Genomic DNA, 23,263 nt, shown 5'->3' on the forward strand with positions numbered 1-23,263 from the left:
GTCTTTTTAGGCAGGTTGCCTTGTTTTGATGGAAGAAAATAAAATATTAAATTTAAGCTCAACCATTTTTTTGGTCTTCCTAGGGAAATCAGTCAAACCTTCAATTGCTTCCTCCAATGACAAGCTTTGGAATAATAGTTAAATAAAATCAAAGAAAACCCACAAGAAAACATGAGAAATCTATGGAATTCTTACTTCTTGATGTGTGATTTTTTTTTTTTTAATAATAAAATGAAAGCTTCAATGCCCTTGTGCCCTCAAATCTTAACATTGTCATGTGAAGAACAGAGCAAAGGAAATCTCCAAATTCTCCAACAATCATATCCTTTAACATTACATGAATTCAAACAAAGCAGATTATCCCTAACTCATATCCAAGATTTTCGATATAAGACGAAATTTACAGTGCAAGATACAATTAACCCTAATTTATATCCAAAATTTTGAGATAAAAAGAAAACAGTGCGAGAACCGGTATATAATAAAATCCGGCTGGAGGAATTTACAAATACTATGTCCATAAGACGAAAAATGCATGATAAGAAAGTGAAAATTATCAGAAACGGAAAAGGAATTTCTATGAACAGGTATTAGCTGTGCAAGAGAACAGTTTGTCAAAAAAAGTAAACTTTCATCTATTCATCAGCGTTACAGAGATCCTAAACATGTTTCAAATCCTCCTGAAACACTGCACTTTCTTTTTCTCTACTTCCTTCAAGCTAAAATCTATACTAAATCCTCCAGTAAATATAGATTTTCTATGATTAACATCGAAAAGGGGTAAAGATAAAAAACTGTCCTTACATATAGTTCTATGTATTAGGTTTGCTACTTTCCTCGTGACATGGTGGCAAATCTTTTTTCCCCTCTTTTAGCAAGTATGTACTCAACACGAGATTTGATTCGATAGATGAGTTAGGAGAAGTGAAGCAAAGAATAAAACTAAAGTTTAAGCTTTATGTATTTCCTTTTGATTAAATGGATCAAAAGATGTGTTTCCTTTGAGCCAGTAATCTAACTCTACTTCTGTGTTTTCCAGAACCTATATGACCGCAGAAATGCTGCTAACTACTGGAGAAGCAAATGGGCTATCGGGGAGATTTAATCCCTCGCTGCTGAATGGACAATAACATCACAGAAAATCATGGTTAGATTTGTTTTGGTATGAGAACAGATTCAACATAGAAAGATGCCTGTAAAAAAGAGTTACTTTATACCTATCCGGGTCAGAATAATTGGTGTTTATATGCCTGATTCTATCGTTGCTGTTCAGAACATCCAGCAGCTCAGAAAAATGTTTGGGTGATGGGAAATTCAGATGCTCTGCACATTCTATGATTTGGGTAAGAAAATAGGAATAAAAGAACCATGCTGGAGGAACATCGTAAGGAAACAGTCACAGACCTTCGGAGACTTCTGATCCATCCATGTATCCGAAAAATGACTGGTTGGCTAATGGTTTCTGCATGAAACTCAGCTCCGCAAGACGCCTTCTCTGTAGCTCAAAAGCCTCATGATCTTCGATGAACTGCTTCCTTAACAACCTAGAGGTCTCACATCCTCTTGGAACTGAAAGACATTAGTTGATATAAGAATTTCAAGGTCATGATTAACTCCTATGCCGAAAGAAGTAGATAGCAAGTGTTTGAATTTGGTTTTCAACTGCATGGATCCCTGAGATCTGACATGGATTTATATAAATCTATAGAAGAGACTACTTACCAGAGTGAAGCTCAGTGTCCATGTCTATGTAATGTGAAGAATGGTACATTGGATGCTCAATCCTCTCTTGGTATTTACTGCATGAAAATTAATTCAGATTGAAAAATTTTCACGAATTTGAATCAGAAACTAAGTCCAAACTGTGGGAAATATAAACTTTTCTTGAGCTATATCATTGGGTTCTCTAAACAACAAGAGAAAGAATAATATCATAAATAGTAACTTTACCGATCAATGAGCTTAGGTTTTTCCCTGTAAGGTTTGACAAGGACACGAGCTCCACAAACAAAATGCGGATTTCCCTTTGCCAAAATCACTTGCACAGTATCTGCGCTGGCAAAGGTTACGAACCCAAACATTCGTTTTTGCTGGCATGGAATTCTCACATCTTCAACTGGTCCAAAAGTGCTATAGAGAAAATCGACACAAGAAACAAACTGAGTATTTTTTTATCTGAACTAGATTAAGAAAAAAAGCCTACAACTTCCTGCTAAGAATATAACATACTTGAAGTAATTGGACACGTCATCTTCCGTAAAAGTGCTATCTGCTGGAAATGTGAGATATATCTGCCTTGATCCACTAACAATAGGACCAGGGTCATTTCTCTCGTTCCGATTGTCCATGTATTTTAGAGCATCTTCTGCCAAAATGACAGCATGCTGACCGTGAGGTCTGTAACCCAAATCATAAAAACCTTACTGTCAAAAATCATTCACAAATAGTGTCAGATAAGGAAACGGAAATAAGATCATCGAGTGCACCTGTCAATCAGGCGAATACTGTTCTTCAATCTGGCAAGAAGCTTTGTCAAGCTATAACCAGCTTTGCCATGCCTTTGGCTCTCAGTGAGATAACCTTCTGCTTGAAGTACTTTTCCATATTTCTCATAATACAACATCGGCAGAGACGCAATCGAGACAGGATTCCCTCGTCTTGATTTCAGAAGTTTGATGATCTCCATCTCCAATTTCTCAAATGACCCAGGCGAAAAAACCTGATCTTCATTAGCATCAAACGAATTATGACCAACCATTTGATGGAAACCCTCGGACATTTGACCGTGGAAGTACCTACAATTGCTTCCATGCTTACAATACCCCTTGTTGAAGTAATGGCAAGTCTTCACCGGAACTTCTGCAATGCTTTGATACCGAGGATCCATTCTTCCCCCTTGACTGCTCAATGCAGCATCCAAGTAATAATAATCATTTGGGAATCCGGTATTTCCCCCATTAGCATGCTCAAATTGATCCTCTAAGCTCAAGAACTGAGTTTGGCTTTGCAGTTCATGGATGGAATCTGAGTAATTCAAAGGAATGACATCCGAATTATGGTTAGCACTGAGTTGAGGCTCCCAATACGGAGATGAAACACCAAAGTTAGCTGGAGATGGAAACACCATCGAAGAAAATGGAGCAGCCTGCGAGGAAACTTTGGGAATGAGAGGTGAATTCACAGAGGGAGAGATCGGAGTTGATGCCGAATTATGTGCTAATTGTTGCAGACGATGCAGATCAGCTTTCGCTTTGTATATTATATCCTGGATAAATATTTCAGGACTCATGGCTAATTGAGTCATTTGTTGGTCACCAGCACCTTGCAGAAGAAGGTAACCGATTATTTTTGTTGCATTCTCCGGGTCCAATTTCTTGATTCGATTGAGAACAATTTTTGTAGTGTCTGTAAAATCCATATTGCATCTACAGCATATATATCTAAAATCACTGCAATTGAAAAATAAATAAAATGCACAAAAATAAGCCAAACAAATCTAAAAAATTCTCTTTCAATACAAACTATAGTGTGTATATGCATAGATATATAACAGTGAACAAGTGCATCAGACTGATAAAACGAAGTACTCCAAAAAAGTTAAAGTGGTGTTTGGCTAAAGGTGTAGAACTATCCAAGCCCTAAAACTATAATAGATCTAAGAAGAACAAAATCAAGAAACCCACAAGAAATCAAACAAACATGAACCAAAAGGGGGAAAAGAATTCTAGGGTTTTGGTTACATTGTCAGAATTAAGCAGAACCTTAGGATATACCAGAGCCTATATTAGTTAATCAAGGAAATTCTGAAAGATTTCCTTCCAATATAACCCTAAAAAGAGCTGAGAAAATTTCCAGAAATAAACTTTTTTCTTCCTAAATCTGGAAATACAAACTCACTGACATTTAAAGTCTGTAAAAAAAAAATAATAATAATTAGTTCCCAAAATAAAATCATAGATGGACAATATCCTTCTTTTGAACAGAAAATAGTTACTCAGAAAAAAAAAAAAAAAAAAGCAGAGAGAAAAGCTTACACTGAGAAAAACGTAAAAAAGGCATATAGTTTACACAGTCAGCTACGTAAATACATTAAATTATATTTAAAAAATGAAGAGTTTGAATCTTGCTCAAACTAAAAAATCCCTAATTTTAATCATAGATAAGATAACCAAACCTAATCGAAAAAATCAGAAATAATCTCTTAAGCTTTTTAGATATGGAGGGAATTCATTCAAATAAGCTTAGAAAAATAAAAACCCATATAAAGAAAAAAAATTTTTTTAAAAAAGGCTGACAAAGAAAAGATCCATATGCATACACACACACACACACATATATATATATGCGCTGATAGACACACAGACGTAGATATCTATATCTATATGCACACAGATATGTACCTATCTGCAGATTCTTCTTCTTCAGTCTCGGCAGCAAAAGATAGTCAGAGGAAGCAAAGAAGAAAGCTCAAACTCCATTTTTGATTCCCTCACGAAAGCTTTAAGCTTTTTATTTATCATTATTTGAATTTGCTAAAATTTAAAAAAGAAAACTTCTCAAAAAGCAAACTGACAGAAATGATGCTTTAAAGACCATCCCCACACACACACACTCCTCTTCACTTCATTTCAATACAGCTTAGTTATAATAATAATTAATATAATTTACTCAAATATTTTAAATAAATAAAAAAAAAAAAAAAAGGATTTTCCACTGAACTACATATATGGAGTTTCTGTTTTTGGGGGGTGAAAATTAAAATTACAGAAATTTCAGGCAATATATTTTGCTTAATTTTCGATTTTGATGTAACAGCTTCCAGTGATGGTATTACAGAAATGCCCCTCAAAATAAATTATTATAATAATTCGGAAATACCAAGGTGGTAAATTATGTATATACACAAAACACATGTCGGTACGTTGTGACTGTTGAGTGGCACCAGAGCGACGATTTCCTCCTTGAATCTGGACCGTTGGATTCATATTGTTGTTCACGAAGCGCGAATCTCGAGGGTAGGGACCATTGGGGAGTACATGCACCTCACCAACATGGAAGTGTGGGAAACACTTGTATGTATGTATGTGGACACAAAAGACAAAACTATATAGTATGTCGTAGTCTTGTAGCTAGTGTGACAAAAAATACGTAATTGGTATTTTTGTTCATTTTGGAATTCGACCCAAAATTATAAAAATAAAAAATAATAATTTAATATTTGATGAAAAATCTAAATTTTAAAATATTTGAAGTAAATATTAGACCAAACTTAATTTAGTCTAATTTAGATCTTTTAAAAAAAAATTTAATCGGTCTAATTTTAAAATTTAAATTAAAAATAAATAATTATTACGGTCTAATTTTTTAAAAAAAAATAAATAAATTATAAATAATGGTTCATAATTATTTAGTAAATCAAATTTTAAGCTAATTTAATCTAATAAATTATAATTATGAAATATTATGATATATATTTTAATTGAACACAAAAGACACATATAGTTATTGAATTTTATATATAAACAAATAATTTAATCTTGAAGTTTTGAGAATAGTTGAAATATTATACATGTAATCGACCATATGTCAATTGAATTATTATGTGTTTTTTATATGTATATACATATATGTAATACACGTATATATACAATGATCTCTTATATATATATATATATATATTTTTTTTTTAGTACATTGAACTAATTTATCACGTATTATAATTAATAATATATTAATTTACAAAATTTCTAATTTATAATTTTAAATTTTAAATTAATATTTTTTTTTGTTATTCTTAATAACAAAAAAATTACAACTATGATTTTAGTGCATTTACATTATTTTTTACCACAATAAATTTCTCTTGGGAAAATATTAAGGTGGTAATTACAATCATTTCCTTCTTCGAATTGGAGAGGAGGTGGTCCAAGAGGGTAGAATTTTAAATATAATGTTCATAAAAAATATATTAATTTAGGATGAAAGTAAATTATTTTTTTTATTTTAATAGTAATTAAGAGTGACCGTGACCAAAAATATTCTGGCATATATTTTAATTATCTCGGAAAAAAAATATTTTAAGCTTACATATATACACGTATATTTTGCTGTACTAATTGGTGAAAATAAATTGGGGGGGGGTAAAATAGTAATTATGGGGGGACCGGTAAATTGGGATATGGTGGAAGAAGTAAGGAAGAGAGGGAGAGCTTGTGGAAGAAGGCTGAGGTGGCCGGTTCAACCGGTTTACCGGTCAAAGGGTTAGAGAAGGAAATTTGGAGGGAGAGATTAGTGGGGGGGGGTTAATGATGATTAATTAGTTTTTAAATTAAGATAATCATTGTTGATTAGAGAGAAGCGGGCTTCTCCGCCTCTCCTGCTTAATAAATTGACTCCATCGTTTACCCCAATATCTAAAATTAAAAATAAATATTTTGCTCTAATTTAAATGTAAATTATTGTGCTTAATTTAAAAGGTTAAGAGACATTTTTCACATATTTAAACTTCTAAAAACCATATAATTTGAAACATAAAAAAATAAAATAAAAAATACCGTATAAAATTAACTGAGATTAAATTTATCACTAATTGATTTTTTTATGGTTTAAATAATTATGGGTTGCAAGTTAATTAAAGGAAAATAATGATTGCTGATGGTACTTTAAAGCTACTTTATTTATAATACAATTAAAATAATGATAATCTGCTTTTAAAACTTTATCAATGTGGTGGTGGGATGGACTACTACTACTACTACAAACTATATATTATAAAGGATTATAATATATGTATATAATTAGGGATTTGGTAATCTTAGTTGTTGTGTCATTATCTCCATATGAGTTGATAAAAATAAGTTGAAATTAGATGATATGTGGGGCATCATTAAATTCATATGTCACTTACATCTTATGAAATTTATTCTCACCAAATAAAGGAAAATAATGAGGCACCAAAAAAAATAAAATAAAAAAATGAAATGGGTATAAAAATGGGGTTAAGCTAATAAATATATATATAACAACTAAAAATTTTAATTTTAATTAATTACAAATTGTTCACTGTACCCTTAATTTTCGTGCTATATGTTTGAATTGTTACACCACGTTATATACTTACTTTTATTAGGACTATAGTCCTTACAACGTGAGATAAATTCTGTTAATAATACTATTTGAATAACTTCGATTTACATATTAAATATGTAAAAATTTCTTCAAATATAGGTACAATTCAATTATAAATATAAAAGTTTTTTCCTTGTTACTTTTTATAGAGAAAGTTTTTTTTCTTCTTCTTTTTTATATAAGAAGAAGCACAAGTCATTTTATCATACTAAATATGGTCAATTGATCATTTTACTTTTTTTTTTTTTTTTTTATATTTTTAACAATGTATTTTTTTATCTTATTTAAAAAAAGTGAATAATCAATTCAGGTAAAAGATATTATTACTATTGCCTAAATAATTTGACACATAATCTATAATCAGAACGTAATGATCAAATTATAAGAACACAATTCTACCAGTTAACTTATATCTTATCTGAGCCAAGTAAAGTGTGCATGAATGAGTCAAACACTTCTTCTATTCTTTCTATTGATATAATTGAATTATTCTGAGCTTAAATTAGAAAGTTCGTTTTTGAAATAAGTCACTGTATTTATGATCCAACCAATTAAGAAAAAAATCAATAACTTACAATTTAGAAATATTTTAAAAAAGTCTTATGTAATATATATATATATATATATATATTTGTATATCAATTTATTGTGGGTGTACTAATGTTTAGACTTAATCTAAAACTTTAATATTATTTTAGGTATTGTCACTATTGTTGGTTGGATACATGAGAGTGTCCTACCCACTTGCATTGAAATTCAATAATGACCCTTCACATTAGTTGTTTGTCAGTCCCCCAAAAAAAGGACTTCCTTTATCCCTTAGAGTTTATGGTTCATGTTTTGGGGGAAGGGGATTTCACTTTTTCAGGATTGCTATTTTACCTCTTCCACTTTCCCCCCTTAACTAGGGCACACATTGGGACACTTCCTATACCCATTTATCCACTTTGTCTCCTTGACCTACTCTCTCCATGTATATTACCTCTATAATATATATATATATATATATATATATATATATTGCATATGCATTCAATTCTCATGCTGCAATCAATTTACTTGATCAGATCTGAGAGGGACATTTCACATTTTGTACCTTTTTAAGGGATATGTGAGATATATAGCCTATAATCTTAAAACTAACAAACATGGCTGTGTGAAATCCCCCCACAATTGAATTTGTTTTTAGTACAACATAATATATATTAATTTTAAGTTAAATAAAAATAAAAATTTAAATTTTTAAACATAAACACGCGTAAAAATAATTAAAATAATTAAAATTAGTTTGTTGAAATCGAACTGGGCTTATCGTAATCTATCTTCTTATAAGTTAGATTTGAGCATATTTTTCTAACTAATTATGCTCATTAGTTATTTAAATAGTTTGTTATATAGTCTATTTACTATGTTATTATTGTAATTTGATTTGATTTACAAAATTTTCAAAACTAAACTGAAATCAAAGTAAAAATTTTGGTCTGGTTCTAAAATTAAACTAAATTTTGGAGGGTAAAAAGTCAAGCCAAATAAAACTTTGCTAAATTATTAACAAGCAATATAAAAATTATGTTAAGATTAAGCATAATTATAACTCTATTTATAATTTCATCACTAAGAAAAATATGTCAATTAATATAAATAATAATTTGATTTAGCTATTATTTAAGTAATATTTTGTAAACATTAAATTAAGAAAAATAATCAATTGTCATAATTTTTTTTGAGAAAAAAATGTTATTATTATTAAATAAAAAATTAAAAATATTAATAATCTAGCTGAATTAATTATTTAATGGAGAGAGTTTATATTCAAATTCTCATTTAATTCTTAAATGCGAGTTATATGATACATAAAAATTACTTATAATTTTACAGATGTGATATATAAAGTATTATTACTATTTATATTCTTAATCTTGTAATCATAATTTTATATCCTCATATATCAAATAAAAAAATTATAAAAAATTATGTAACTTAAATTGAATATAGAATTTATTTGAAATTAAATTATTATTTTCATTTTAACATATTTGTATATTTTTCAAATTCCTTTTTTTTCTCTCACAAGTTGATGTCGTCGTACTGGGGGAGGCCAATTTAGCCCAAGCCCGCAATGGAGCTCCTTGTGAATTGTATTAAAAGCAAAACCCTAATTCTCCCTCTTCGATTTGGGAAATATTCGAAGCTCTTAAACTTCCGAATCCACAAAATCCCCAATTTCACCTACTGATAAAGAAGGGTATTTGCTACTTCTCGTCTTTTCCACAATTTCTCGTTATATTTTTGTATTTCCTTCCATTTTCCTCTCTTTACGTACTGCTCTTTTTGAGTTTTAATTTTGAACCAAGAATTCTTTTCATAGTTGAAGACTCTGTTAAAGGGATTCAGTTTCTGTAGAACAATTGACCTCTACACTATTTAATTTATGCATCCCCATAAAGGTTGTGGAGAGTTATGCTGTTTTTATGTGTTTCTGTTTGGGGTTATCCTTCCGTTTGCATAGAATTATGAAGTCTGAATTGGAGTGAGATCGAAATCTTGGATCCAGCCTGCAATTTTCTGTCATGGGTCATTCAGATTCAGAGAAGAACAGAGAAAATTTGATTCCAGATTGGGAAAAAGCATTCGAACACTATGAACAAGTAATGGTTTTTGGTACTGAAGCTATGCGTTTAAAGGCCACTGTCAAATTTGCCCACATCTCAAATCAAGCCCCTGGAGATGTATTAGCTAGAACTATTCCAATTCTTGCTGATCTTCTTGCCGGTGGAAATTCAGATAATCTAAACCAGTCCATTCAAGAAGCATCTGCTTATTGCTTAAAAAGGATTGCCTGTTCTGGGCAAGGCAGGTTGGCAAGAGAGATAGGTCAATCTGGTGCTTTACATTCTATATTAAGATTGTTGCCATTATCTGGTAATGGTTTTCAAAGACTTCTAGTAAAGTGTCTTTGGAGTCTTGTCACTTTTGCTAAAGCAAATCGCTTGATTGTGGCTAGAAATGGTGGGTTGGAGATTGTTATTAATATGTTAAACTTGAATAGGGATGGCACTAGGCGATACCTGTTGGAGATTTTGAGTGCACTGACATTGTCAACAGAAGTGAGGATGGTGCTTATCAATTTTGGAGGGCTTAGATTTCTTGTTGAGGCTGCTAGTTGTGGCAGCATTGTGTCTAGAGAAAGAGCCTGTCGAGCTATTGGGCTGCTTGGGGTTGCAAGACGCGCTAGGCGTATGCTGGTTGAATTGGGTGTGATCGAAGTTCTCGTTGAGTTGTTCCGGGTAGGAGATAACTCAACAAAGTTGCTTGTGGGAAATTCTCTTGGTGTCATATCGGCTCATGTTGATTACATTAGGCCTGTTGCCGAAGCTGGGGCCATACCTTTATATGCTGAGCTTCTTCTGGGACCTGAACCAATAGGGAAAGAAATTGCAGAGGATGTGTTTTGCATATTAGCTGTTGCAGAAGGGAATGCTGTTTCGATAGCTGATCAATTGGTGAGAATCCTAAGAGAAGGTGATGATGCAGCAAAGGCTGCAGCTTCTGATGTTTTCTGGGATCTCTCCAGTTACAAGCACTCAACACCTGTTGTTAGAAACTCAGGTGCAATTCCAATACTCGTGGAGATTTTACAGGATGAAAGTATTGAGGTTAGAGAAAAGGCCTCCGGGGCAATTGCTCAGTTGAGTTACAATGAGGGAGACCGAGTTGCTCTCAGTGATGCTGGGGCAGTTCCAATTCTGCTTGAAATGCTGCATGATGAGTCAGAGGAGCTGAGGGATAATGCGGCAGAGGCACTTATCAGTTTCTCCGAGGACCCAGAACAGCGAGAAAGAATACTCGAATCAATTGACCTTCCATCATTTCAGAGTATGCAAAACAGACTGGTTAGAAATCGGGCATCTGATGAGCTTATGGTTAGATCGGTGAGACGGATGAGCATCCAGCAGCTCTCATGGAATCCAGAGATTTTGTAATAACACCATGGTGTCTGGTAGGATTTTGCTGGTTATAAAACATACATGGATGTAGCCTTCTCTGTTAATGAAATTGTAAGGGAATTATTATGTTTGGTTATATGACCTATTCTAGACATACAATATCTATATATATATATATATATATTTATTTATTTCATTTACTAATTAATCAATAAAATTTAATATCTTTATAGTATTATATTATATTTAACTCAATAAAATTAAAAAAATTAATCTTACATTTTCCATAGATTAGGTGTTGATTAATATAATAGTAAGTTCAAGTAAGGTAGTCAATTCGTTGTGATTTTTTTTTCAAACTTTTATAAAACTTAAACTTCAAATCCTAATATTGAGCTTAATTTAAATTTAAATTTTATGAAATAATATAAGAAACATCATATAAATAAATAAAAATAACATGTTAATTCTAAATCAATTATATGTCTAATTAAATTTAATATCTTTATAATTTCTTTATTGATAAATTAGAATTTAGTGTTGGAAGCTTCCCTGTAAAACCTAGCTGCCTATGTTCTTTCTCCCATGCCATTTCAATAGACATATACATATATGTATATATATATATACACTCACACATATACTAAAATAATTTAAGTGATTGGTCTAAATTCTCCTAAGAAACAAAGATTTATTACATAATTTTAGAAATTAGAATTACGCGTTCATTGATTTGTAGACTATAAAAAAGGGTTTCTTTATCATTGTATCTAATTACTTAAAATATAATCGTAATTTCCCCTACTCTACAAGCACCAATGTTTGCTGTAGTACAAGAAAAAAGTGAACCGTGCAATATATATATATATATATATATATGTGTGTGTGTGTGTTTGTCTCTCTGGTGACAAATACATATGATATTACTTGCTAGCACGAAAATAAGTTTGATGGAGTCAATCTCGACAAAGAGAATTTAAATAGGTGTATTGACTTTTCCGGTCATTATATATATGCGCGTGTATATATATATATGTATACCAAACCATATTTTATGGAGGTATATGATTGGGTCACATTATGGTGCAACAAGGGTTTGTAGCATATGGGTCATCGGAGACTACCTCGTAGAACTGAAGTTGAGATTGGCATGGCGGTGGAGGTGGAGCTGGCGGTGGAGCTGGCGGCGGCTTTTCTTCTTTCTTCTCCGGTGGTTTTGGCGGTTTGACTTCTTCAACAGTTTCAATGGTTGCATACACCTTCTTCTTCCTCAACCTCTCCGTCAACTTCACTGAATCAACTCCTTCCCCTATCACCACCAACTTGTCCTTCCCCTCTCCTTCAAAACCCATAGATGTAACACCTATATATACACATATACCCACATTCATTTCTATACATATATGTATTCGACATGCATCCATGTATATAAACATCAATCATCTGCAACAAGGTCTTGAAGAAATCAAACTTAGCTTAATTATTTATATAAATATCAAACACATATACACAGATAACGTATACATGTAGATATTGATACATACCATATGAATCGGCTGCTACTGTCAAGGCCTTTTTCCTGCATTTCTCACACCTAACCTGGACCTTAAAAACTATCTTTTGCTGCAAACATTTATATAAAACAAACACGTCATGGATGTATACATATATATATATATATATCAAAGTTAGTTGATTACATATGGTCACATATATAGATCTCTACATCAAGCTGGTTGATCATTAAATGAATAAGCTGCAATTGTGGAAAACACATATGTAGTGGATCATGTATATCTACATATTAGTTATTATACAACTTACCTTCATCCTATGTATATATACTGGAATTAAGTGAACGAGTAGTACGTACAGTTGTATTACGAGAAAAATGTGATAAAGGAAACTACAACCAAAGAATCAAACAATGCCTTGAATTTATAGAGTTGGGACTTCGCTAATTACCAGATTAGGGTTTAATTAATTATTGGAATTGACAATATAATTTGACCTTAAACGGCCAAGTTTTTTGATCCACTTCTGTCTTATTCAACGGTCATTATTTTACTGTACGTTGTCAACACGCCCGTATACTAAATAACTTTAAATAAATTAAACATAATTAATAATTAGTTGAGCATAATTGATTTTAAACATATAATTTTTGAAAACTTCAAAATTAAACTATTAAATTTATTTATAAAAGTAATTCTCTACCGACAGACTCTCAAAATTTGACAGATATGTCCATACCGACGATGATCATCATATGTATACATTCATATGAATCATGGGGTTGCTATATATTCTAACTATATATATGTGCGTGTGTAAGAATTTCGGAATTCTAAAGAAAATAAATCATAAATTAAGTGCAGAAGCAAAATAATTAATTATGGTTTATATTCCTTACACAATAACTTAAAGTACCAAATATTGTTACAGAAATTACCATTTTGAAAAAAATATAAAAATTTAAGGAAATAAATAAAACTGGTATTCTACTTGTAACCCTTTTGTAGATCGAGTTTTGAATCTTGTTTCTCTTTATCTGAAATGATTAAATAAGAAATGAGATACACTAACTTATTAATAATATAATGCTACTCACCGACACAGAAATGAAGGTTGATAGAAAAATTAAAATAACTAATGAACCTCTTAATTAAACAAATTCATTTATGATAACCAAAATATTTTACCATCTACTTATCGTAGTAAGATTTACAAAATAATTTATAGAGGCAATAACATAATTCAGATAATGATTTCATATTCAATCGATAACATGCACATATTATAATTCCATGTTCAATTAATCAAAACAATAACTATTCATTTTTATCAATCTACTGGTATCCGTGGGGGTTCACAGGGATGTCCCCACTATGCCTGAACCATTTTCTTTAACATTCTCAATTACGAGCCGTCCCCATATCCTGTTCGATATGGACGCTAAATTACTAAACCTCAATACTCCATCTGGTATGAGGGTGAAATGAGCCGTTCCCATATCCCGTCCGGTATGAGTACCAAATTACTAAAGCTCAATACTCCATTCGGTATGAGACAACATTTACAGTAAGCTTCCCAAATGGACCCAATCCGTCAATTATCTCCTAAGATGTCCAGTGAAACTGTTGTTTCATCCATTCATTTAATCACACAATTTTTCGTTTTTTTTAATCTCATTTTTTTCTAATTCAACTGTAAACCATAAAACAAACAATACATGCATTTAAGGATATAAAATCGATCAATCAAATACATTTATACATTTAAACCGTAAAACAAATTAACAGAATCAACAATGAATGGTTTCCGGTTCTGCCTCCATTAGTAACCCGTAATTAATTATGAATATTTTTTAGATTGCATAATTTACCATATTATTATTAATTAGACTTCAATTCCGTAACAGAGAATATGGTAGAGATTCTTACTCAATTTGATGACCGAAAAGCTAAACTGTTGACTGCACCTACTGGCGGTCTCCAGGTTCTCTGAATTTTTTTTTTAGGGATTAAGACGCGCTGTAAGTACCTACAAATATCCCAAAAAATCCAAAAACAGTGTTAAGATCCTTTTTTGGCCAATTTCGGCACGGCGGCAGTGCCAGTCCTCCTCGGGTTGACTGTTTTTGGCCGATTTTGCATCAATTACTGTGAGAAAACACGTTAAGGGGTCTCAGTTGGCCGAAAAAATTTGAAAAACTGAAACTCACCAGCGGTGGGGCTCTCCGGTGTGGCAGCTCCGCCAGCTCACTTTGCAGTTGGGTGTTTTGCTTTAGTTAACATGTAGAGAAGGAAACGATGATCAAAATAGTGAAAAAATTATGCAAAACAAAAATCGGAAAGGGTCTCATCAGAGGCAATTTTTAAAATTCCCTGCGGCGGCGACGCCGGGCTTTACTCGCGATTTTCAGCCAATCCGCCATTCTTTTGGCTCCGTTTTGGCCATGTAAGTGTTTAAAATTGAATTCTGAGTAAAAGAGAAATTTTTTTACCTCTTTTAACGATCGGAAGTGGCTCCGACGTGACGGCGGGCGGCGGCGGTTGAGTCTTCTTTTCCGGCGAGGGGGTCTGGCAGCTAGGGTTAAGGTTTGGTGTGAAGAGGGTTATTTATACCTGTATGCTTTTAATCTGAATCATCTATCGCGTTTGATCTGTACCGTCCGATCGCGATTAAATAGGAAGTAGATCTGCATCATTGATCGCATTTAAATATGACCGTCCGATCACGTCTGGGGAGTGCACGCATCTGGCCTGTCCGTACGCATGGGAATGGATCTGAGTCGTCTGTGCTCGCGGGAACGGATTTGGGCCGTTCGATTGCGGGTATGCGGATCGCCTGCGTGGTACCGCGTCAGCATCTATTGCCACGCGTCGTATTCTGGTTTGTCGGTGCTGCTGACCGGGCATCCTTCGTAGAATAATTTTCCTAAATTATATTTTAACATCCAGTTTCTGATTTTTCTTTCAAAAATTATATTTCCTATGATATCCAGTGAAACTGTCATTTCATCCATTCACTTAATTACACAATTTTTCGTTTTTTTTTAATCTCATTTTTTTTCTAATTCAACCGTAAACCATAAAACAAATAATATATGCATTCAAGGATATAAAATCGATCAATCAAATACATTTATACATTTAAACCGTAAAATAAATCAACAAAATTAGTAATGAATGGTTTCTGGTTCTGACTCCATTAATAAGCCGTAATTAATTATAAATATTTTTTAGATTGCATAATTTACCATATTATTGTTAATTGGACTTCAATTTCATAACCAAGAATATGGTGAGAGATTACTACTCAATTTGATGACCGAAAAGCTAAACTGTTGACTGCGCCTACTGACGGTCCCCGGGTTCCCTAAATTTTTTCTTTGGGGATTAAGACGTGCTATAAGTACCTATAAATATCCTAAAAAATCCAAAAACAATGTCAAGACCCTTTTTCAGCCAATTTCGGCACGATGGCAACGCCAGTCCTCCTCGGGTTGACTGTTTTCAGCCGATTTTGCATCAATTCCTGTGAGAAAATACGTTAAAGGGTCTCAGTTGGCCGAAAAAATTTGAAAAACTAAAACTCACCGGCGGTGGGGCTCTCCGGTGTGGCGGCTTCGCCGGTTCACTTTGCGGTTGGGTGTTTTGTTCTGGTTAACTTGTAGAGAAGGAAACGGTAATCAAAATGGTGAAAAAATTATGCAAAACGGGAATCGGGAAGGGTCTCATCGGAGGCGATTTTTAAAATTCCTTGCGGCGGCGGCAACGGGCTTTACTCACGATTTTCTGCCAATCTGCTTCTCTTTTGGCTCCGATTTGGCCATGTAGGTGTTTAAAATTGAATTTCGAGTAATGAAGAAAATTTTTACTTTTTTTGGCGGTTGGAAGTGGCTCTGGCGCGACGGCGGGCGGCGGCGGCTGAGTCTTCTTTTCCGGCGAGGGGGTCTGGCCGCTAGGGTTAGGTATAAAGAGAGTTATTTATACCCGTTCGCTTTTAATCTGGACCATCTATCGCGTTTGATCTGTATCGTCCGATCGCAATTAGATAGGAAGTAGATCTGGATCGTTGATTGCGTTTAAATCTGACCGTCCGATCACGTCTGGGGAGTGCACGCATTTGGCCCGTCCGTGCGCGTGAGAACGGATCTGGTCCGTCCGTGCGCGCAGGAACGGATTTGGGCCGTTCAATTACGAGTATGCGGATCGCCTGCGTGGCACCGCATCAGCATCCGTTGCCACACATCGTGTTCTAGTTCGTCGGTACTGCTGACTGGGCATCCTACGTGGCACAACTTTTCTAAATTATATTTTGACTTTTAGTTTCCGATTTTTTTTTTTTAAAATATTCACAGAATCCAAATTTTCACTCTATTTTTTTCAAAATTATTTCTAATTTCATCATTCATCAAATTTCTTTTATTTTTATACTAAATTAAAATTAAAAAATTAAAAAACTACAATTATAAATTAATTTAATTTTCATTAAATTAAATTTGGACATTATCAACATCTTGTTAATCACCTATGGCCAATATTACTAGAACAGTGCATATTCTCTTGAAATTTGCAGCAACAATTTTGTCAACATCAGTTATTATTAAATTGAGCTCAATAATCTGGACAAAGACCTCGATTAACATTTTATTTAATTTTTAAAACATATTTAATATATAATTAATTATAAAATATATTAATGAGAGGGAGTGGTTAGGAAATTAAGCCAAAAAGTCCAAATTGGAAAAATTAGTCATAGGTTGGCAGCTTCGGTATATAATAATTTTCAAAACAACGTATCTAATTTAATTAAGATAATCAGAATGCTAATACTTATAATTTAAGACAAATTAAAATTTAGATCAAATTACCCTTTTGCAGAATTAAATTACAATTAGAAAAAAGAAAAAAAGAGTGGGTCACCTAAAATTCAGAGAAAAATTTGATCATATGAAAAATAAATGTTTTGACTTTAAAGCTTGGGAATTATGTTCGAAGGGTCAGAAAATTATAATTCGTGAGATGGTTGACTTGACCAAATCCTCAAAAGTAATTACACTAATTTAATTTGGTTTAACCTAATTACTAGCTGTAAATCAGATGGATTAAGAAACTAATTTACGACATTTACATCATCTTTATAGAAATTTTTATTTAATTTCAGGTTAGTCAATTATGAACAGAATGATGATACAATTTTATAAATACAAAGTTCTTACATATTGTAATGAATAAAGAAATATAAATTTTAGAAATAAAAAGTTCAAAAAATATTTTATTATTTATTGTTTGGGAATGAATCAGCATTTGCTAAGAAGTTTCCAATTTTATTTGAAGGCTATGAGATCCTCAACAAACCTTAAAATCAACTCAAAAATTTGATTAAACTAAATATTTTGAGTAAATTAATAATATATTATTCAAGTGAAAACAAAAATAAATTTTAAACAAAATTCAAATACCAAATAACGTATTCAATCCGAAACAATAACATATGAGTTAGATGACATAATATATTTAAGAAAACTTAATAATTCGAATATCAGATGACTAATTAAGTACAGTCAAGTTTAATTGATGTTAACTATACTAATAATTTATTTTTCTTTCCTATTAACAAGTGAATAAAGTAGACATATGCTTACGAAAGTCAGTACTCACGACCTTTTTAAGTTTTAAATCAATTTTTTCGATAATGGCATGACTCCTTTAAGAAAAGATAAATGGTAGCATTTTCAGCAAGAAAGAGAATCTTGCGAACCTGTCGAGTATGAAGATTTTTCGTTTGGTCTTAGAGTTCTAGGTTGTTAACATGAATCCTATCCCTTACAACGAGACGAGAGTTTTCTCCAAGCATCTTAGTGCGAGTAGGAGGCCGCCCCTTCTAGAAATTGACACAAATTCAATGCCGATGATTCTATCTATAGTGACCCAAATGAAATCTTTGTCGATAGTTTAATCCATGAACTTAGTCACACTCGTTCTTAATTTTTAAAATAATTACAAATTCAAAGAGAGGAAAGATTATTCTAAAAGTTCCTTTTGGCAGACACAGTCTTACCATGAGATCCCATGGTCTTCCCTCCTCGTCATCAATCTATCCCGCAGGTCTTCCTCTTTGATTGAGTGGTTTTCTACGGCAACTCTCTGTCTTGACGTTTGAGTTCTGATGGCGCAAATGGTCTTCTTCATCTTCTAAATTTTCTTTCCACTTCTCCACACGGCAATTCTTTCTCCTTCTCTCTCACACTTAGTTTCTGGTCATGCAAGTGAGCAGCTGGTCTTCACCTTTCAATTTCCTTTTCCACTCACCTTTCCTATGGGTTTCCTTCATTATTATTATTCCTCTCACTACCATTTGTATAGAAAATGAGCATTTGAAACATCTGTATAGCACCAGAAACTAGATTATATATTAATAATAATAACATAATAATTAACAAACGTTAAGGCTAATTTAATAAAATAATATAAGCTTAGCCACATTGTTTGGCATTCTTGGACTCCATAACCTTGGTGCTGATTCTACTTTCTGTTTATACACATATTTTGTATGTATTTATTACACAACGTTAACTTCATAACCTATCTTTTTCGAGATTAATATATGTTTAATTAAAATATTAAATTTATATTAATTGAGAACTAATCTAAAATTTAATCTTACAGTTTTTCGTAGCTTACATGTTGATTAATGTACTAATAAGTTAAGTAGAAAGTTATCAATTTATTGTAAATATTTTTTTTAAAAATAATTTCTGAAGAATAATTAATTTAAAATAAGTAAAATTATTTTTAAGATTTTTTTAAAAATAGTATAGAATATAAGAAATATATGAGAAAATAAAATTGTTATTAATAAGAACAAGAGTATTTTTTGGGAAGAGTTCGAAAAAAAGTCAAAGGGATAAAATGGCAAACCCTACCAAGAAGAGGGAGAAGTATTGATATTACAAAAAAAATCAATGCTAATTTTTATCTGATTCAAGTGATACAGACTTGTTTAGAACGTGATTAGAACATAAGGTTCAACATGTTTATTGAGAAAGTAATCATTACGTTGACTATTTAGCTAATAAGGTTTTCTCGAGTCTTTTTGATTTTCAAACTTAGCAACACTTCTTAACGTTATAAACGAAAATTTCATTGGTGTTTTTCGGTCTAAAATATGTTCCTCCTAGATCTTTAGATTTTTTTGTTTTGTTTTCGTTTCTCTCCTTTGTGTTTACAAAAAAAATATTGAGTTTAATTTAAATTGTAATTTTATGAAATAAATATAAAAATATCTTATAAATAAAATAAAAGTTTAAATAAAAAAATATATTAATTCTAAATCAATTATATATATAATTCAACTTATGTATTGAATAATTGATTTTTAAATTCCAACTCATGTATAATGCGGGGTATACATTTAGTGGTTAGATATATATAATCACCTATAATTTTTTATTGGGTTGACCAATCCATTAATAATTGGACAACATTACTAATTTAACAATTGCCTACTCTCTTAAGTACATACTTCTATTAATTCAATGAAATTATATATATATATATATAAACAAATGTAATGTATTCATAAAAAACTTGGCTAAAATCTAATTTAAGAGATTGGTCTAAAATCTCCCAAGAAACTAGGATTGGTTACATAATTTTAGAAATTAGAATTACGTGAAGGCATTAATTTATTTCTAGAATATAAAAAAAATTTTGATAGTAATTTCCCCTACTCCACAAGAACTAATATTTGCTATAGGGCAAGAAAAAAGTCAACCTGCATATATATATATATATATATATATATGTATGTGTGTGTGTGTGTCTTTCTGGTGACAAGTACATACGATATTACGTGCTAGCACGAAACAAGTTTGATCAAGACAATCTCGACAAAGAGAATTTAAACAGAAAAGAATATGGGAATGTAGACTTTTCTAAGAATTATATATATGTATATATATTACCAAACTATATTTTATGGAGGTATATGATGGGGTCACATGATGGTGCAACGAGGGTTTGAAGCATATGGGTCGTCGTAGACCACCTCGCAGAGCTGAAACTGGGGTTGACATGGCGGTGGAGGTGGAGGTGGAGATGGAGGTGGAGCTGGCAGCGGCTTTTCTTCTTTCTTCTCTTCTGGTTTTGGCGGTTTGACTTCTTCAACAGTTTCAATGGTTGCATACACGTTCTTCTTCCTCAACCTCTCCGTCAACTTCACTGAATCAACTCCTTCCCCTATCACCACCAACCTGTCCTTTCCCTCCCCTTCAAAACCCATTGATGTAACACCTATATATACACATATATCCACATTCATTTCTATACATATGTATATATATATATATTAAACATCAATCCTCTGCAACAGGGTCTTGAAGAAATCAAACCTAGCTTAAAATATATATACATGTAACATATACATGTAGATATTGATACGTACCATCTGAATCAGCTGCTACTGTCAAGGCTTTGATTCTGCATTTGTCACACTTAACTTCGACCTTGATAACTATCTTTTGCTGCAAACATTTATATAAAATAAAACATGTCATGCATGTATTTGTATATATATTTACATATCAGAGTTAATCGATTACATATATTCATATATATAAATCTCTATCTCAAGCTGGTTGATCATTAAATGAACAAGCTGCAGTTGTAAAAGACGCTTATGTAGATGATCAAATGTATATCCACATATTAGTAATCATAAAAGTAGCTGCTATAAAGTAGCTTATTTAAGTTACCTTCATCGTATGTATATATACTGGAATTAAGTGAAAGAGTAGTACGTAATGTTGTACTACGAGAAAAAAGTGATGGAGGAAGCTGTAATCAAAGTATCAAAGAATGCCATTCAATTTATGTAGTCGACAGTTCACTGATTAGCGGATTAAGGGTTTAATTAATTTGATTAAAAATTTAAAATTAGTGAAAATGACAATATAAGTTGAACTTAAAGGCTAAGTTTCTGATCCACTTATGGTGGATTCAACGGCCAGTATCTTACAACACGTTATCAACACGCCCGTATACTAACCAACTCTAAATTAGTCAAACATAATTAGTATTAAACATGCCATTAACTAAGACTTCAAAGTTAAATAATTGAATTTATTTATATAAGTAAATGCATACCTACAGAGTGTCAGGATTTGACAGATATGTCCATCCTAAGTGTCCTTCTGACGATGATCATCATATCATATGCATGTATATGAATCTTCGGGTTGCTATATACTCTAACGTTATAAATATATATATATATATATATATATATATATATATCCACGTCGTTTTAGTCATCCATGACCAAGATTACCAGAACAGAGTATATTCTCTCAGGTAAAATATATGTTTGACTTTTATAATTAGGAAGTATTTTCGAAGTATTATGGATTCCGAAGATCACATGGGTGAGAAAATTAAAATTCATAATATGGTTGACTTGACCAATTCTGCAGCCTAATTCCTAATTTAATTTGGTTTAGCCTAATTACTAGCTGGAAATCAGATCGATTAAGAAAATAATTCACACAATTTACGTCATATCATTACATCATTGTTATCATCATCATTATTCTCATTTATTATTATAATATTATTTATCATAATATAATTAAGTTGTAATGAATCTAACATATGTTAAAGAAATATCCAATTTTATTTGAAGGCTGTGAAATCCTCAGCAAAATTAAAATCAATTCAAAAGTTTGATAAAATTAAATATTTATCGAACCACTTTGATAAAAATAAATACTTTGAAACAAAGTGAATTATGAAAATATATTATTTAAATAAAATAAAAAATAAAATTTAAATAGAATTCAAATACCAAATGAGGGATTTAGTTTAAAGTAGTAACATATACGATTAGATTAGATGACATCATGTTCTTAATAAAATTTGACAATTTGATTGTTAGATCACTAAACATATATGATTGAAATTTAATTGACGTTAACTATACGAACATTTTTTGTTTCCTTTCCTTTTTGACAAATGGATTAGATTGATATATTTATTGAAGGTAGCACTCATGACTTCATAAGTTGGAGACCAAGAGAAATGATTGCATTTTAGGCAAAAAAAGAAGATTTGTCAAGGATGTAAATTATTCATTTAACTTTGGAGTTATCGACTATTCATATTAACCCTGTCCCTTATAATGAAATAAGAGTTTCTTCTAGACATCTTGGTGCAGGGTGGGAAGCCCATTTTCTGGATTAGTACAAGTTCAATACTGATGATTCTATCTATAATAATCTAAGTTAATCTTTGTTGACAGTTTAATCCATAATAGCTAAGGAAGATGAGTGGTTGGGTTCATGAGCAATCTTGGAACTAATTATCTATGAATACTAAGCTCTAGATACGTTCAAGAGTCTTAAATTGATTTAAGATAAAATAATCAAGAAACTAATTTTTGAAATAGACTCATTATTTATTTACAATCTGCTTCAATAAATGACATTTAATATTCATTCAATTATGATTATTTAAATCTCTTATATCCATATAGACGACAATATATGTGTTAATCGTCTTAGGATGCACTAGAATGGACTAGGCTCCCAATTCTCTCCATCATTATTTATACATAGACAATTGAGATACTATTTGAGCTCATCTTACTAGGCACCAATTGTTTGTTCATTTTCCTCTTCTTAG

At 31.8% G+C, this 23,263-nt stretch overlaps 4 protein-coding genes across 10 annotated transcripts; 1 reads left to right on the top strand and 3 right to left on the bottom strand.

The window, feature by feature from the left end:
- Positions 1-610: 610 nt before the first annotated feature.
- On the bottom strand, positions 611-4,646 carry LOC110820739 (zinc finger CCCH domain-containing protein 18-like). Of its 7 annotated transcripts, none has more exons than XM_088218692.1 (8): positions 4,401-4,645; positions 2,487-3,449; positions 2,230-2,397; positions 1,951-2,130; positions 1,723-1,799; positions 1,405-1,569; positions 1,218-1,332; positions 611-1,115 (listed from the first exon to the last, which is right to left on the bottom strand). In XM_088218692.1, the coding sequence occupies exons 2-8, from the start codon at positions 3,416-3,418 to the stop codon at positions 1,043-1,045; spliced, it is 1,710 nt and encodes a 569-aa protein (XP_088074818.1). In that variant the 5' UTR covers positions 3,419-3,449; positions 4,401-4,645; the 3' UTR covers positions 611-1,042. The 7 variants fall into 7 exon arrangements, with proteins under 7 accessions (XP_088074818.1, XP_088074819.1, XP_088074820.1 ...); XM_088218693.1 differs by having other exon boundaries at positions 611-1,112; positions 4,401-4,643; XM_088218694.1 differs by having other exon boundaries at positions 1,218-1,323; positions 4,401-4,641.
- Positions 4,647-9,243: 4,597 nt separating this feature from the next.
- LOC110820862 (ARM repeat superfamily protein) lies at positions 9,244-11,211 on the top strand. The gene has a single exon (XM_022050478.2). It carries the CDS (start codon positions 9,699-9,701, stop codon positions 11,109-11,111), a length of 1,413 nt encoding a protein of 470 aa, XP_021906170.1. The 5' UTR covers positions 9,244-9,698; the 3' UTR covers positions 11,112-11,211.
- Positions 11,212-12,037: 826 nt separating this feature from the next.
- LOC148266521 (heavy metal-associated isoprenylated plant protein 47-like) lies at positions 12,038-12,987 on the bottom strand. Its single transcript, XM_088219143.1, has 3 exons — positions 12,900-12,987; positions 12,620-12,698; positions 12,038-12,438 (listed from the first exon to the last, which is right to left on the bottom strand). The coding sequence occupies exons 1-3, from the start codon at positions 12,903-12,905 to the stop codon at positions 12,149-12,151; spliced, it is 375 nt and encodes a 124-aa protein (XP_088075269.1). The 5' UTR covers positions 12,906-12,987; the 3' UTR covers positions 12,038-12,148.
- A 7,421-nt stretch (positions 12,988-20,408) lies between these two features.
- Positions 20,409-21,469, bottom strand: LOC110820738 (heavy metal-associated isoprenylated plant protein 47-like). The gene is made up of 3 exons (XM_022050314.2): positions 21,340-21,469; positions 21,030-21,108; positions 20,409-20,878 (listed from the first exon to the last, which is right to left on the bottom strand). Exons 1-3 carry the CDS (start codon positions 21,343-21,345, stop codon positions 20,583-20,585), a joined length of 381 nt encoding a protein of 126 aa, XP_021906006.1. The 5' UTR covers positions 21,346-21,469; the 3' UTR covers positions 20,409-20,582.
- Between the last annotated feature and the right edge of the window lie 1,794 nt (positions 21,470-23,263).

This window comes from Carica papaya, chromosome 4, assembly GCF_054855325.1.
Source record: "Carica papaya isolate Zhongbai chromosome 4, ASM5485532v1, whole genome shotgun sequence".
NCBI lineage: Eukaryota > Viridiplantae > Streptophyta > Magnoliopsida > Brassicales > Caricaceae > Carica > Carica papaya.

Bases quoted from the DNA above. Each gene is read 5' to 3' on its own strand.
- LOC110820739 (XM_088218690.1), bottom strand. From the start codon at position 3,418: ATGGATTTTACAGACACTACAAAAATTGTTCTCAATCGAATCAAGAAA. The intron at 2,398-2,486 runs GTGCACTCGATG...TTTGGGTTACAG, and splicing joins AGTATTCGCCTGATTGACAG to ACCTCACGGTCAGCATGCTG. The intron at 2,131-2,229 runs GTATGTTATATT...TTTTCTCTATAG, and splicing joins GACGTGTCCAATTACTTCAA to CACTTTTGGACCAGTTGAAG.
- LOC110820738 (XM_022050314.2), bottom strand. The intron at 20,879-21,029 runs GTACGTATCAAT...GTGTATATATAG, and splicing joins AGTAGCAGCTGATTCAGATG to GTGTTACATCAATGGGTTTT.
- LOC148266521 (XM_088219143.1), bottom strand. The intron at 12,439-12,619 runs GTATGTATCAAT...GTGTATATATAG, and splicing joins AGTAGCAGCCGATTCATATG to GTGTTACATCTATGGGTTTT.
- LOC110820862 (XM_022050478.2), top strand. From the start codon at position 9,699: ATGGGTCATTCAGATTCAGAGAAGAACAGAGAAAATTTGATTCCAGAT.